The sequence below is a fragment of the Lepidochelys kempii genome, chromosome 4, assembly GCF_965140285.1.
Source record: "Lepidochelys kempii isolate rLepKem1 chromosome 4, rLepKem1.hap1, whole genome shotgun sequence".
NCBI lineage: Eukaryota > Metazoa > Chordata > Testudines > Cheloniidae > Lepidochelys > Lepidochelys kempii.
The window spans coordinates 22,842,265-22,858,411 of record NC_136383.1 but is presented as its reverse complement, the minus strand read 5'-3'; the positions used below and the strand labels follow the sequence as shown (position 1 = coordinate 22,858,411).

General features: G+C 39.9%; 1 protein-coding gene across 1 annotated transcript in view; it reads right to left on the bottom strand.

Moving 5' to 3' along the window:
- Window positions 1–16,147, bottom strand: part of GRID2 (glutamate ionotropic receptor delta type subunit 2) — a 1,023,752-nt gene that overhangs the window by 143,530 nt on the left and 864,075 nt on the right. Inside the window, exons 12-13 of the mRNA XM_073340701.2 lie at window positions 11,306–11,444; window positions 1,976–2,171 (exon numbers count right to left, since the gene is read on the bottom strand). Of these exons, the coding sequence (XP_073196802.1) occupies window positions 1,976–2,171; window positions 11,306–11,444 (335 nt within the window). The remainder of the gene's footprint in view (window positions 1–1,975; window positions 2,172–11,305; window positions 11,445–16,147) is intronic.

Below are 16,147 nucleotides of genomic sequence, written 5' to 3'. Positions count from 1 at the left end.
GAGCTTCCAATTCCTTATAGAGAGCTCTTTCTTCCTGGCCAGGCCAAATACAATCTTCAAAGAGCCTTCTATTTGTCACCTGTCTGAGCAGCAAGGGGCTCTCTCTCATTTCTTCCTGTGAGGTGTATGGGGTGGAGTGTGTAGAGAGTGAGCGAGCATGTGCATGCGTGTGCAGGAATGGATGGAAGCAATGGATGTTCATTGTGAATGGTCTTGCAGCTATTGGGGAAGAGAGAGAGAGAGGTTGGCTGATTGCTGCTTTGCTAAAGCTTAGCTCTTTGATACCATCACTTGCAATTGCTTATTCCTGAAAAGCAAAGCTATGGGAAATTAAACAACTCAGACAGTGCTGTTTCTGTCAATTTAAAAACAGCAAATACCATGTCTTCAGGAATTAGAAATCAAAGACTGTAATCTGTAATTACCTGCTAGGGTAATACACTGGTTGTTTTCTTCAGCTAAAGGGCTTTAGTCAACACCTGCTTGTGTTTGATGTGCTCTGGTTTTTGATTGTCCTAAAACTCATGGTATAACTTTGGTAGGCAAGCCAGACTGATGGATTTTTTTTTTTAAAAGGAGCGTCCCAGCTTTATAAGCACCTTGCAAACTGGAACAAAGTGTATTTTCTCAAAAATACCTTTTCCCTTGGCCAATTAATCTTCAGCTGTCCCTTTCTCCAGCACTTGAAATGTATACATCAAACATATTTCAGCTTATGACACATTCTAGAAGGATTTCATAAGTGCATTTCCCCGGCCCTTCCCACCTTCTCCTCTTCCATGACATTTCACGTCTGGTAAATCTTGGAGTTGGGAAATATGATCCAAGCTATACTGGCAGTGGTTGAAGTCACTTGCTTATAAAACTCCTAAACAGTTGTTGTTATCTTGTAGCTCTTTTATTATCAAGAGATCACCGGTAGGAAATGGCTTCATCATTGTTTTTTAAAAAGACCTGTTCCTTTATGTGCTCTCATCAATTGTCACAACACCATAGATGTATGGGATACCCTAGGAAGTGAATTTCAGTAGAAACAAAAGGCAACAGCTCTGAAATGGCTTGACTGGATTTTGATAGACCTAAAAAAGATCGAATAACTAAACCTTCGACGAGGAAACACGCAACAGTTCAATTTTCTATTATAATTAATTCTCCCCATCTTCAAATTTAAATGAACCCTATAAAATAAGGCCCTGCTAAAATAAAAAAAATATGCTGTTTTCTCAGGGCCCTATTTTACAGAATCAATTTTCAATTTGGAGATGTTATCACAGGGATGAATTCTGTTCTGTTCTCTTTCACACAGATGCAATTCCCATTGAAGTCACTGATGAAAAATATTCACAATCTCATTCTGTGCTATTTAATGGATAGATGATCTTAAATACAACATCGCTCCTGCTTACTTGATTCTTCTAAGAATTCACTTGACAAAAATGTTTTTACATAATTTTGTTTTCTCATAGCAAATCAAGTTTAAGAGATTGCTGGGAAATTTTTTAAACAAGGTCAGGCTTTTCTTCTTTCTGCATAACACATAGGATTCATAACCATGACTGAAAGATTAAGTTTTCAGAGTCAGAAGTCTAAAAACAAATCTGTATTTTGTATTCAACCCTACAGTAAGCACGTTGTACAGTACACTGCGATGTCTTCTGTTATTAAAGTCCCGTGATCCTACCCTCATTTTGGATTCTGACAAATGTATTCTTCTTTCATATCTCTAAATCCTCAATCATTTTCAGAGCAAATATTTTTTGGACTTGCATTTTAAAATGTAATGGAAAACTGCCCACAGGGAACTGAGCTGAGAGCACCCAATCCTTTGCACTGGAGCAATGAGCTATAAATTGATTAGGTAAGATTCTTGTTCTATGTGCAAATGCAGCTCCAAATGTTAAAAACAATTAAAAAAATCCAGCACTGCAACAGAGCATCTCCGATTGTCAAGGAAAAAGTAAACCATGCCTCATACCTTCTGAATACCTGTTGGTGACTCCAGCACATTATTCTCTGAGCCGTTACTTCTGTTAATCATCCGCCACATCTGAGAATACATGCTGTCCCTCTCAAAAGGATTCATCCCCTTCACTCGAACATGCTCATAGACTGCAGAGTCCAAGACAGTGCCATAAGGAATATCCGTCTGCCTGGAGAGATCCTGGAGAGACCTTAATTGGTGGTGAAGAAAAGAGACACAGGGACATGATTCCGCATTTCCAAGCTGAACGGGAGCTGCAGGCAAGCAAAGGGCAACACATAGGAAGACAGCTGCCAAGTAACTGTTTTGTTTGTTTATTTTCTTAAAAGACAAAATAAGACTAGGAGAAACAGAATTGCTTTTATGCTTTAAGACAGAAAGAAAAATGTGAAGCCAAAGTGAAGGGGGGAAATGAGATTGAAGGAAAAAAAGAGAACATTCCAAGGAATAAGAGTGTGCTCTCAAGAGATGGCCGCTTTCTTTTGTGGGGCAAAAGGGAGTGTTTTTAGCCACTCCAACAAATATAAAATAAATCAGATAAAAGCCTGGTAATAGCCTGAAGCAATGGACCTCTATTTTACAAATTGCTGCGGACTCGCAGACTGAAATCAGAAAGGTCAGAAAAAGAGCTCAATGTACATAGCCCTAGACACCAGGCCCAGGCATTATTTGGAGCTGGCATGTTAAACACCAGAAAGCAGCTGTCTCTGTTGGTATGTACTGCAGCAAGATATACACTCAGCATGGACAGTGGTGCAAGTAAGCTGGTCCAGTCAGGTACACCATACCATTAAGACATTTATTGCTGGTACGCCGTACTGGAAAGACACATTTTCAAGAATTTTGTAGAGCCCTGGGCAGATACAAATTTATTCCCGTGGATGTGGATATCTGCAGAGAGAAATCGGTATCTGCTGAACCGCAGGGCTCTCCTGGGAACCACAGCGATGAAAGGAGCAGAACATGGGGCTGCCGCTCCTCCAATGCAGTTGTATGGCCCCCAGCCCTGTCCTCCAGTGGGGCTGTACAGACCCCAAGGAGGAGATGCAGCTGTGTGGAAGGGCTGGGAATAGTACAGATGCATCCTGGGAGCAGCGGCCCCACGTTCTGCTCCTTTCTCCGCTGTGGTTCCCAGGAGAGCCCTGTGGTTCAGTGGATACAGATTTCTCTCCATGGATATCCGCTCAAGAGACAGAACATTTTTTTGGGGGGGGACCAGGGGGGAAGGGAGGTTCGGTACTGTATCGGTAAGAATTAAAATCTACTTGCACCTCTGAGCACAGAGAGCAGGTTAAGAATAGACTGGGAATGCTGCATAGCACCATTTTCAGAAGCTGGAGACTTTTGTTCTATTTTTATGTGCTGCCACTTCTTTGAGTTCACAATAAATTTGCTCAGTTTGATAACATCTTTAGCCTTATCCACTCTGTGTGTGTTTGTCTATGAGTATATACACACGCAAAAGCTAATTTATATGTAAACTAATGTAGGGGTTTCTAAAGGTGTCCACAATATGTCTTTATCTGCCCTGGCCTTAAAATGATTTCGTTATGATCCCTTCAAGGCTCCAGACATGACCTCTTTGCCTCTGTTTATTCATCCTATTGTACCACTTAACCATACCTTGATTTCTTTAATGACATTCATTAGAGGTTCGGAGGGACTGCTGTAATATATCTAACACTGACGACCCATTAAGGCTTTTGCTGGCACAAATTACCTTTATGTAACTGCACAAATCTAATGGATGACATTTAAGGACAAATAAAAGATCTCTCTGTGTGCAGCCTTAAACTAGACCAGAGGTTCTTAAACTGGGGGTGGGCTGCCCTGGGGGAGGGGCATAGAATATATTGGGAGGGGGGTTATGAGCAGCTTTAGTGAAAACAAACAACAACATACTGTGCACATTTTACCCACAGCAGTGAATAACTTGCAAAGCTCATTCCTCCAGACATATCCAGTCCTCAGATGGCACTGTGCATTTGACTCTAGATGGTGCTGTGCATTTTGATGGATTTCATAGCATTATACAAAGTCATCGCCATGTGTACGTTAATCCGTTTTCAAGGATGCAGTGTGCACATTTAATTGTAAGCACTGATCACACTTGCAGTTTTGGTTTTGCTCTTATTACATTGGCTCTGTTTGAACCAATGCCTTGCTGTTTTTAATATTTAGTGAGTGTTGCATGTTGATTTTTGTTATCGGTATATGTACTTGTGTGGTGGTGAGGCCTAAACTACTACGACACAAAGAAGGGGGCACCATGAAATACGTTTGAGAGCCACTGAAATAGACAATGGCAAACTGCAAAGATCCACCTATAACCACTCAAAATGGAAACATGAACCTATGATACTTAAAGAGGATGGAGCAAGGCTATTCTCAGTGGTGGCAGATGACCGAACAGGGAGCAATGGTCTCAAGCTGCAGTGGGGGAGGTCTAGGTTGGATATTAGGAAACACTGTTTCACTAGGAGGGTGGTGAAGCACTGGAATGGGTTACCTAGGGAAGTGGTAGAATCTCCATCCTTAGAGGTTTTTAAAGCCCTACTTGACCAAGCCCTGGCTGGGATGATTTAGTTGGGGTTGGTCCTGCTTTGAGCAGGGGGTTGGACTAGATGACCTCCTGAGGTCTCTTCCAACCCTAATCTTCTATTGTTCTATGATTCAACAGCCTCCAAGCGGCACATTTGACATACGTAAAAGAGAAGGGTATTCAAAAAGGCCCTGAAGACAAAAATCAAGGAAATAAAATCCTTAGAAGTGGCAGGGATGCTACTTAAGAAAACAATAATAATCTCATAAGGCATGTGTAATGCTGAACAAAAACAGAACCAGGAAAGCAAGAAGTAAATCAATGGGTATGTCCAAACTGCACCTAAGCCTCATGTCTCCAAGAGAAGTGAAGTCCAGAGAGGACCATGAAGAACTTCAGAGGGATCTAACCAAGGTAGGTGAAGGGACAACACAATGGTAATGAAGTTCAGTGTTCATAAATGAAAAGTAATGCATACTGGAGTGAAAATGTTAAACTATTCATACACCTTAGAGGGTTCTAAATTAACAGTATCATCTCAGGAAAGGAACTTGGGTATCTCTGTGGATAGCTTAAAGTAGAGCTCAATTCAATATGCAGCTGTGATCAAAAAAGGAAACAAGAAAACAAGATATTAGGGAGTTAGGAATGAAAAATAATAGAAGAATATTATAATTGTAATTGCTTTATATAAGTCAATGGTACAGCTTCATCTGATAATCACCCCATCTCAAAAAGAATATTGCAGAGTTAGTGTGGATCCAGAGAACGAAATGCTTGAGAATATAGAAAAGCTCTCATATGAAGAGAAATTAGAAAGATTGGGATTGTTTACTTTAGAAAGGAAATGAATAAAGAGAGGACATAATAAAAGTATATAAAATATGGAATGGTCTAGAAAAGGTAGATCAGGGACTTCCATTCTTCCTGTCTCATAAGAAAAGAAGAAGCTATTTAATGAAATTAAAAGGTGGAAAATTCAAAACCCATGACAGGAAATACTTTTTCACACAATACATCACTAGAACAGTGGAACGTGGAACTCTTTGTTACAGAATGCTGCTGAGGCCAAAAAAACAAAAAACCCGTAACAAGATTCAACTAGGGAGTGGATATTTATATGGATAAAAAGAATATCCAGTTACAATATTTAATGTTTGCATACATTTTGGAAGAGCTATTAAATCTCATGCTTCAGAGTTTAAAATAATCTCATTATGTAAGGATTAGGAGGAGACCTAAAATGGGGGACCCATTATCCTACATTTGCCTAATGCAAGTTTTCTAGCACCTTCCTCTGAAGCATCTGATGCTGGCCATTGTCAGAAACCGCATATTGCGCGAGATGAACCATGGGTCTGATCCAGTTATCAGGTCTTGTTTTCATTAACAATCCCATAGTACTTTCCCTAAGAAGAGGGACTTTTAGCCTGGTGTCCTAGATGAGAATTTTCTCTCCCTACCACTGTCATCCAGTGGTAGATGCACTTCAATGATGTTTTAATGTATATAATCCATCAAAAGCTTTGGCATAATTGATGAAAGGCACTACATAACATTTAAGATACTATATTCTCCAATTCTGGATTGCTGCTTCTGCTGTTCATGAGTTTCTGTGTCTCCTGGCAGCACTCAGAAATGTAACAAATGCTGTCACAGGTCATATATCATAATGTCCCGTAATTGTTCAATTATGTGCCATACACCTTACTGGAATAGGACAGTGAGAAGTTCTTACTGAGTCCCCAGTTTCTAACAACAACACCTAGTGAAATTGTAATCAGTAGTTTACAGGACTCTGTGTAGCCATGTAATTTCCAATATAACAACCAATACAGCAATTTTCCGACATGTATTGCTAACTGCTAGCATAAAAGCTATGTGGAATTGCTGCCATAGAAAAGTACATTTAGAAGTAGCAAGAGAAAAAAACAGTTTCCCTGTACATCTTATAACTATAAAAGCAATTCTGTTATGTATAAAAACGTAAACCAAAGAGCTATATGAATAATCGGGAGTGGAAACAGCATTAAGAGTGAGCTACAAAGTTCTGGTTTCACTCCATTTTTACAGGCTGGCAACAGTAGCATAAGGTAGGGCCAGAAGTGGAGAAGTATGATGATGAGGAGTGTGTTGATCTCCTTATTAAGGGACAAACAACTAAATTATTTAATTTGAACATTACGTAACTCTAATACAAAAGCAGTCAGAACCTGAGCTTAACTGCACCCTATGGCTCCATGCGGTCTAGTGCCCTGCCTTTCAAAATGGCGGATGACCTTTGTTCTCTGCAGCCCCATCCCACTACCCTACACAACAGCGATAGCCACTCCATTCAGCGAGGTGGAGGGGGGGTTTGGGTTCAAGTTCTGCACGTTTGTTAAATTCTGTGACCCACAGCAAATCCGAAACTGTGTTTCACCTGCCCCTATTTTGATGGTTAAATAGAAGTTCCCAGCTTGCTGATTCTATGTAGGGGGCATCATAGCTAAACCACAAGAGTTAGAGATGGAAAAGATCAGTGAGATCATTGAGCTATCCTTCAGCAAGGACACATAACCTATGGCTTCATTTTGTATATGATCTGCTTTAGGGATAAAGTTTTACATTTGCATCTGCACAGATTTGCGGTGTGACATTCACAATCCAGCAGCTGAGATGCAACAGAATAAAATAAAACCCAAACCCTTAGCAGAAAAGTGAAACTATTTTACAGTTTAGAAGCTTCCTCAGCTCTGTGGACAGATCTATCACTATGACCCATTCTTCTCTGAGGTTTTTTTTGGTATGTACTTTATTTCTTTATGCACTTTGGATTTTGAGAAAAAATTACTTTTCTTTGTGTTGTGTTCTGTTTTCACTCTTACTTGCCCCCACCCCCCTTTCTCTCTTTAAAACAAATCCTACAGTGGGGCCTTATACCGTAATCTTGGGCAGTGTTTTAAATGGAATTGTAATTTGTTGCTCATATGTGTCAAGAACTGTTTTTAAAACATTCAAAATATAGTTTAGAAAATGCAAAGAATATAGTGTCCATTTATGTTGACTGCTTTATCAGAACTGACTATTTCATGTAGCTGTTTGTCAGAGAGCAATTAGTCACTTAATAAGGGGGCAAATAATTGATCTGATTGCTTACATCAAAGTCCTTATTTATTATTCTAATTCAGATAAAGGTTGCCTGCAAGTTGTGTTTTTCATCTCCTGGGGCTCTAAGGATTTATTCAGAGGCACGCTCGGGAGACAGGGCATAGCAAGACAAGTGATTTGAGGCTTGATAGTGACAGCTGTGACAGAAAGTATTAACAGTGCTTGCCAACTATTAAAGGTTTGGATGGACAAGGTACAAGGCAAGGGGGTAAAGAGCACCTTGTCTTTCAGAGAAGGAAAATATCTATTGTCATTACAGTACATGAACCCCAGTGTAGCTCTCCTTCAAAGCAAATCTGTAAGAGCTCTGCTGTTTGGAAGCGTTTGGGGACATCCTAGCTTAATATGAATTGTGGTATGTGAAAAATGTCTGGAAAGAACCATTAAATACAAATAAGTAGGGGAAGTGTACAAAAGGGTGTAGCCACACACAAGAGGGGAACAATAGAAACATTTATATGGGAGCAGGAAAAGGAAAGAAACTATGTCCTCTCTCTTTGTGGATGCGAAAAAGAATTTTTTTTAAAAAGGAGAGCTTGAAGTGAGGCTCCTAGGTACTCATTTCAGCACTTAAATAAGTAGCCTGATTTTCAAAAGTGCTAAGGACAGCTCCCATTACTTTAAGGTCCTTCACAGGTTAGTTCTGCTCTACCTATCAGATCTAATAAGTTACCAAGCCCACTTCTGCTCTGTCAACAATTAGCCCATTAGCCCAATTTTTCTTCACTCACTTTTTTGCTTTTTCCCGACACTGCTCCTTATGCATGGGAGCAGTTCCCTGTCAATATCCATAAAGCCACTACATTGTTCTCCTTAAAATCCCTCTTTAAAACTCATCTGTGGGGTAATGCCTACAAAACACTTGACAATGGCTAAGCAGTTGGTGTTCTGAGACTGTTAATTAATCCTCTCATTATATACTAGATTGTATGCTCCTTCGAGAAGGGACATTTGCTTATTATGTGTGTACAGCACCTAGCATAACGGGGCCTTGATACCTGATGGAGACCTCTAGGCCTTACCACCATACCAATAAATAATAATAACAATAATAATAATAGAACTAGAAAGAAAAGAGCTAGAAACCTCACAAGAAAGCCTGACCTCAGGAGAATTCCAGTCTCTCTTTCTAGCATGAAGATGTTCAGATAAGCTGCCAATGAGCATGCAAACTTTTGGATGTTTATCTGAATCAAATGCACATCCATGCCTTTTGAGACTTGCCTATCACTTGGTGGCACATCCCTTGATTCTTCTTGGTTTTAAAAAATATTGTATGCAAAGTTTTAGTACTTGTGGAAAGTTCCAAATGAAGTCTTCTGCTTATTCACAGAACAGGCACAGCTTAGTCACAATCAATCGACCTAAAAGGATTAGGGCCCAGATCCACAAAGGGATTTAGGTTTGGCAATGGGGAGTATTGCAACACCCATGGTTTAGGCACCTAGAAAAGCTCTGGAATGCTCAAATCCTGGGTTAGGCACCTAGGCTCCCTTTATTCCTATACATTGAATGGGGAGAGAGAGGCTTCTGAGAATGGGATCAACAAAAGCCAGCATGCTAGGTAGGGAGCTGGCTAAGATAAGCAATAGGAGATGCCAACAAAAGGGATGTGTCCTAAGCCCCTCCCCTCTCATGGAGTTAGGGCCCCTAAATCCAGGCTGCAGGAAGATGCCTAGTTCTCTTTTTGATCTGGGAACTCTGGGAACATCTGGGAACTCTCTCCTGGAAGAGAGGTGGCTTAGGTACCTAACATGTTATTTGAGAGACCAAGGTAAGGTGCCTACATAAGAATGGCCATACTGGGTCAGACCAAAGGTCCATCCAGCCCAGTATCCTGTCTACTGACAGTGGCCAATGCCAGGTGCCCCAGAGGGAGTGAACCTAACAGGTAATGATCAAGTGATCTCTCCTTCCACTCTCTGACGAACAGAGGCTGGGGATACCATTCCTTACCCATCCTGGCTAATAGCTTAATGGCCCAACTCCACATACAAAACAGCCATGTGGGAGAGTAGGTGTTAGAGGCATCCCTCATAATCTTTAGCCCAGTGGTTAGGTTACTCACCCAAAATGTGAGAGATTATAGTTCAATTCCTCCCTCTTCGCAATAAGGAGAAGGGATTTGAACAGGACAGGGGCACTTTTTTGGGGGGATGCATAGGGTTTTACAGGGACCCCCCTGGGTTGGATACCTGCATAATAGTTCACAGAAGGGTGGCATGTGAGGTCTCTGCCAAGAATCAGTTGCCCACTGGTTGCAAAATGTATGTATGGATAATATTTTAGGAGTTATGTATCTATAATGAAAATTATGTTCTTAAGATCTTGGCATTAAGACAGGTTTAAGGGACATACCAGTTACGCTCTGCTCTTTGTTATTCCCAATTTGACCACAATGTTTTGATGTGGAAATGCTGACTGTCTTGATTTAAAAGTCATTCCCAGAATTACTGTCTTCAAATGAGGTTTCAGTACAATGGGTCAGTGTGACTAATAGATGCAGCTAACAGGTATTTTATGACCATGCAGCTTTACTTTTAATATTGCCAGTTGGCACAAAATGAACAGCATTGCAAAGAAAAGTAATACAAAGAGTGGTATTTGGTTGAAAAAGGAGGCATGCCCTCACCCCGGTTTTATGCTAAGGTAACTAAGGGTATGCCAACCCTGCAATCCAAGGTGTGACCAAGCCTGGGTAGACACACCTGTGACAGCTTTAGCCATGGTAGCACAGCTAGAAATAGCCATCTAGACGGGCGTACACGCTGCAGTGTGGTCTGTGAAAGCACGCGGTGGCCCCATGGTATGTACTCGTGCTGCCAGTTCACGCTGAGGACTGTGTGGCTGTATCATCATTGCTATTTTTATCCTTGCAAACACAGGCATGTCTACTCAGCCTGCAACCACACCTCAGAATGCAGTGTAACTATACTCTTAGACAGGGGAAGACACGAGCAATCCTGGGAGACAGACAGACAAATAACAAGATGTGGGGACGTAGAGAGGAAAAGGAGAGTAAATACAAAGGGAAAGGAGAAAGTAGCAGACAGGTTGCAAGAAGAAAATGAGACGAAAACGATATGGCAAAAATACGAGCTTAAAATGAAGGAGAGAATGGGAAATGGGTCTGTTAATTTTATTTATTCATTCACATTAACACATTTGATTGCGTTTCCCTAGCAGAAAAAGGGGAGTTTCATCTTAAACTCTCAGAAACAGCAAACTCTTTGACGAATTCCCATCAAAGGTCAGGATACAGACTCTTGGTGCTGATTACAACTGGAGAGTGTAGAGGGGGAGCCCTTCAATACTTATTCTTCCATTTCAAACACTGATATAATAGCAACTTTTTGAAGGGGACGTCTGACAACCACAGACAGTAAATAACTGTTCCAGTTTCCACTTCCTCAAACCATGTAGACGGTAACAATTTCCTTTAGAATATGCATACATCTCAGGGACAAACTTTTTTGTGCCTGAGAAGAGTAATTAGCTTGCAGTAACTGACCATTTAGATTGATCTGCGAGACATTCTGCCCCAAAGGATATTGGCTAGAGTGTTTTTCTCAGGGTTTCCACCTTTTCATAGGCTTACACACACACACACCATCTGTTCTTTGTCCACTTACTGAATGGAGTTCTCAATGCGAGTGATTGTGAGAAAAGCTGCTAGGTTTGCTGTATAAGATGAGATGACAATCAAAGCAAAAAGCCACCAGGCGCCCATCATCATTCGGGTTGCCAGTGTTGTATATGGAACTTCTCCTCCTGTTGGACAGAAGAAGAAAAATTAGAGCTCTCATTTGCATGATGCAGAGCCACACCGTCACTTCTCATGCCTTGATTATGTAAACAGTGTCGCTGACATCGTTGGAATACTTCTGTTAGTAAAGTGAGCAGGACTTGAAACATAATTTCGATGCAATGAAGAGCGTTAAAGGAAGCCCACACCTCCACTCCAAGAGGCTTTCTATGAACTCCTTCATCACTGTGTATTTAACTGTGATTCATCTGACAGTCAGTCCAGTACGGGAAACAGATTTCATGAGCTCAGAACAAAAACAGCATATTTAAGCACCTATGGATTTTTTTTCCCTTACAGATTTTGTTAACACCTTTAATTCAGCTCTCCCTGTGCTTTGGAGCTGATGCAGTTTCTTAAAACAAAAAACAAAACAAAAGCACAACTTTTTCACAGCTGTGCTGATAGCCAGATGTGCTGTTGCAGATGTCGTGCATATACATAGAATCTGCTCAAAGTGAGCTCAGATAGACAGAAACTCCATTTACACTGAAGTAGAACAACAGACTAGTATTTTGTATAGTCTGTTTATTTCAAAAGTGCTTTACAAATATTATTTGAGCCTCAACTACCTTGTTAGCTAAGTAACCAGTAACTTCACCAGCAATGAAATGTACCCATCTTGAGGTGGCACACCGAATTTGTTTTGCAGCACTCAGAACTACTACACAGCTTAATTTATTCTAATTTTGTCAATAGGCAGGCATGCTGAATGATCAGAGCTATGCTGGGTTGTTCCAAAAGCATAACATTCACCAAGACATAATCTAGCAATAAGCATATAGGTCATTCTTTAAAGAAACAATTTCTGCCCACACATTGGTCTGACATTTTTGAAGTAATTCTTTTCTATTTAAATGAGTTCATTCAAAATCACACAGGAAGAATGAAAGAAAAATCATTGTCTAAAAAAATAAAGCTCTGGATTCTGGGGGACAGAAATTGTCAAAGCTAGAAATAACCAAAGATAGACAAATAGTGCAGTATGCAATCATAGTTAACCTGTTTTCTTGATTGTCTACGACGCTCATCCTGTTCTTCTCCCTAGCGACTGCATACCTGGAAGTCTGATTGTTTTATACACAGGCTGTTCATGTTAAAGTTTTCTCAGACAAACTCCAATTCAAATAGTTCTCCTTACAGGTCTCTCTTTCCTTTTGTCCTTTAGAAATGACTGGTCAAAAAGAGTGGTAAACGGACATAAACTTTCTGAGCAGGATTTTAAGAGTACTCTGTTGGCCAGTTCTCCTCATGCTGTAATCAATGGTAGTTTTAGTTTGACTTCAGTGGAAGCAGCATCAGGTCAATGCCAAGTGCTTTTGAAAATCCCACCCAGAGTTTGTCAACTTTTCTCCCTTCCAGTTGGTGTGTGCATGTTCTGGATTCCAAAATCCATTACAAGAACAGGAATTTCTGATTAGACAACCAGACCTGTTTATGTTTCTTAGAAATTCATTCTCCTTTACTTTCAGAATTTCTATTGGGCATTCAAGTTTTTCCTCACTTCCCCTCTTTCTTTTAACAATGCTAAAGAAAGGGATGAGGAAAGAGGTTTCCCCTCTCTTCCTGAGGAAGAACAATCTCGATTTATAATCTAATCTCATAATTTCGGTTACACAACTTTCTTATCACACAGAGCATTCAGAGAATGACACTAATGGTCACCAGAAATAAAGGCAACCTCAAACTGGTATTTTGCACAGATAAATCCAGCACCAGAGATTTAATTTGTTTTTAAAAAAAATTGAAATAAACAGTCCAACTGTATTTAGCCTTTTTGCAAAACCCAAGGGAGAAGAAAAAAGCATAATTGTTTTTATCCAAGTTTTGTAAAATGATATTCAGCTCAAACTTATTTCTATGTATTTTCTTTACCACTCTTAAAAACACAACCTAGATTCAGCCACTAGATTTTTACAAGGATCAAAGGGGTTCCATAAGCACTGACAGCTTACTATAGGTTGAAACAGCTATAAAAACTTTATGCTTCATTTTCACTTGCACTTAAACCTCTTAACACTGCTCTGGCAGTGTAAAGTGGTCTTAGAGTTCATGTAAATTACAGTTACACTCATTTTAAGTATAAATGAGAAGAAGATCATTTTCAGTTGCAATTTGAGTCTACCTAGAATTTTAATTAATCTCTGAATACTGCTGACAATTTCACAGTTTTGTTAACATCTGTACATATGACAGCTAGCTGCAACTGTGCATTGCAATGTTTTAAAAGAATACAAGGCTTTTATTCTACTTCACTATACATTGTGTTTCACTCTACCTGAATTAATTATAAGCAGGTTCCACTGCCCTTTAAAAACTCCAGTATTAAAAAAGACAAGATCTACGTTAGACTCATGCAGTCAGAAATAGATTTCCTCCCATTTCCAAAATGCCGTATAATTATCTGAAATAAGAATCTCCTGATCATATCAGTAGATGCTATTTCAATATTAGGACATTTTTAAGACCAGAATTAACTTTAACTTCTGAAGACCTGGTTTCATGTCCAGCACAAGTTGTAAATGAAATCCTTTAATGGGATATTTCCACTTTACAGGGCTTTTTGTAATGCATGTGGAATCTTTCAACCAAAAGTAAATGACAATCAAATGAAAATAGACAGAGATACCAAATTAACCCAACAGGCTGATTGTTCTTTTAACCTTCAGGTGCCAATCCCTGCAGTTTAGCTCTGAATTAAATTGAAATAGGTGGGGGATGAAAGGGACGCCAGCAATTTCTTAGCCCTGCTTGCAATTTCATTTTTCAACCTCATGAATAAAACTAAAAGTAGCTTCCCACTGTTTTTAATTGAAATGAGTTGGCAGAAAGAAGAGGACCATTGAAAGTCACCCACCTGCTTTTTATACACAGTTGAAATTCTCAAACAAGGATCCTACTCATTGGGGAGCTGATCTAACCATTTTTATGTGACTCCCCCACCAGCATCCTGGTACTGCTCAAAGTGGGCCTTCTTTCCATCAGAAGTTTCTTCCCACCCCTCACTTCTGTGCATTCTTCTTTCAAACCCACATTATTAAGGAGGCTTAAAATATCTGAAAATGTGTGGTTCAGCAGGAAGTCTCTGTAGTGCACACAGCTGTTTGTGAAAGACCTACCGTTAATCAACAGAGCTGCAGCTTACACCATCAATAGTTAATGACTGCAGTTTGAGAACACATATCAGCATGCAGCACACATTTTCGTATATGCTGGTACAGCTTTTCACCATTTTTGTAGTGTGTGTGTTTCAAAATACTTCTGAACTTCACTGGTATGAAATGTACCCCAATCTCACTCAGACCCCATCCTTTACACTGATGTGTTTAAAAAAGGCATTTTGAGAAAGCACAGACAGCAATTGCATTACAATGCTTTCTCTCAGCTATAGAGTCAAGCTCCTCATTCCCTCCCAAAAGAAGAGCAGAAACTGAAAGAGACATTTTGCTGCCATAAGATCCTTTCTTTGGCGTTTTACTAGGCAGATGAAACAGAAGGATTTCATGCTATGGTGTCTTTTGTTCTTGTACAGTCAGCTCAGACATTTCACTTATTATGACTTCTAACCTTATGAGAGAAAACACAGCTTTGTTTTCATCTAAACTCACTGTTTTGGTTGGGCAGGGAGGAACTGAGTGGTTCAGGATAGTGGCAATGGGTTATGGAGCCTTTTGTCATTAGTGCATATGTAGTCCGAGGATCAAGTCCTCTGCTGGCTAGTGCTCCTATGGGGAGCAGAAAAGCTGGCAGATGCCTCCTTTCTTCTTAAAATCCTGCCAGGATTTTATGGGGTGAGTCTGGTAGATGCATTATTGGGTGCACATTTCTGTTGGTATGGAAAGGAGCATTTTGGATACCCAGCTAGCACTAGTTGGTAATGATTGTAGCATATGTAGTAGGGAGACAGCCATGAAGACCAACCAGGAGAGATTTATATGCAGGCCCACTGGGGCTGTGGTTTATGGACACCATTTCCTTCGTGCTCTTTTGTCCATTAGGGGTTCCTAATATATGCCACAAAATATATTATCTACAATATTATATTACTATACATATATTAAAATACACATAACATATATGGGGCTATATATATATATATATATATATATATATATAGACTTTGTATCCTGTCACCTTCCTCTCACATCACACCAGCAAAACACAGAGTAGAATATAGCCCTATGTTGGTAACGATTGAAAGTCATTACCGTCTGATAGATGTTAGGTGATCTGTGTGAAATGAGTTGGTTGGTCTCAGTCCAGTTCCAAAAGGACACATGAATGTCCCTATAACAAAAAGCACCACTAATTAGCACTCCGTTAACAGTTTTACCAGAGGCTAAGCACTTAGAGCTCAATCCTGGAAAGTTCTGTGCATCCATAACTTCCACTCAAGTCTGACATTAATGAATACGGACATGAAATATCCTCGAGTCTTTCCCCTTCCATATTGGTAGGATGGTGTGGGGGAAAGCTCATACTGCCACTGATTGTGCTTGTGTGATTGTTTTGTGGATAAATACAGGATCCAGTCTTCAGTGAAATCTATCTCACTCCTTTTATGTTCACTGAAAATCACTTAAATTGAATCCATATTTAATTTTTCACACTGTGTTTAGGAGCGAAACACTATGAATGAAGAATAATTTTTAAAAGTGTTGTTGTAGCC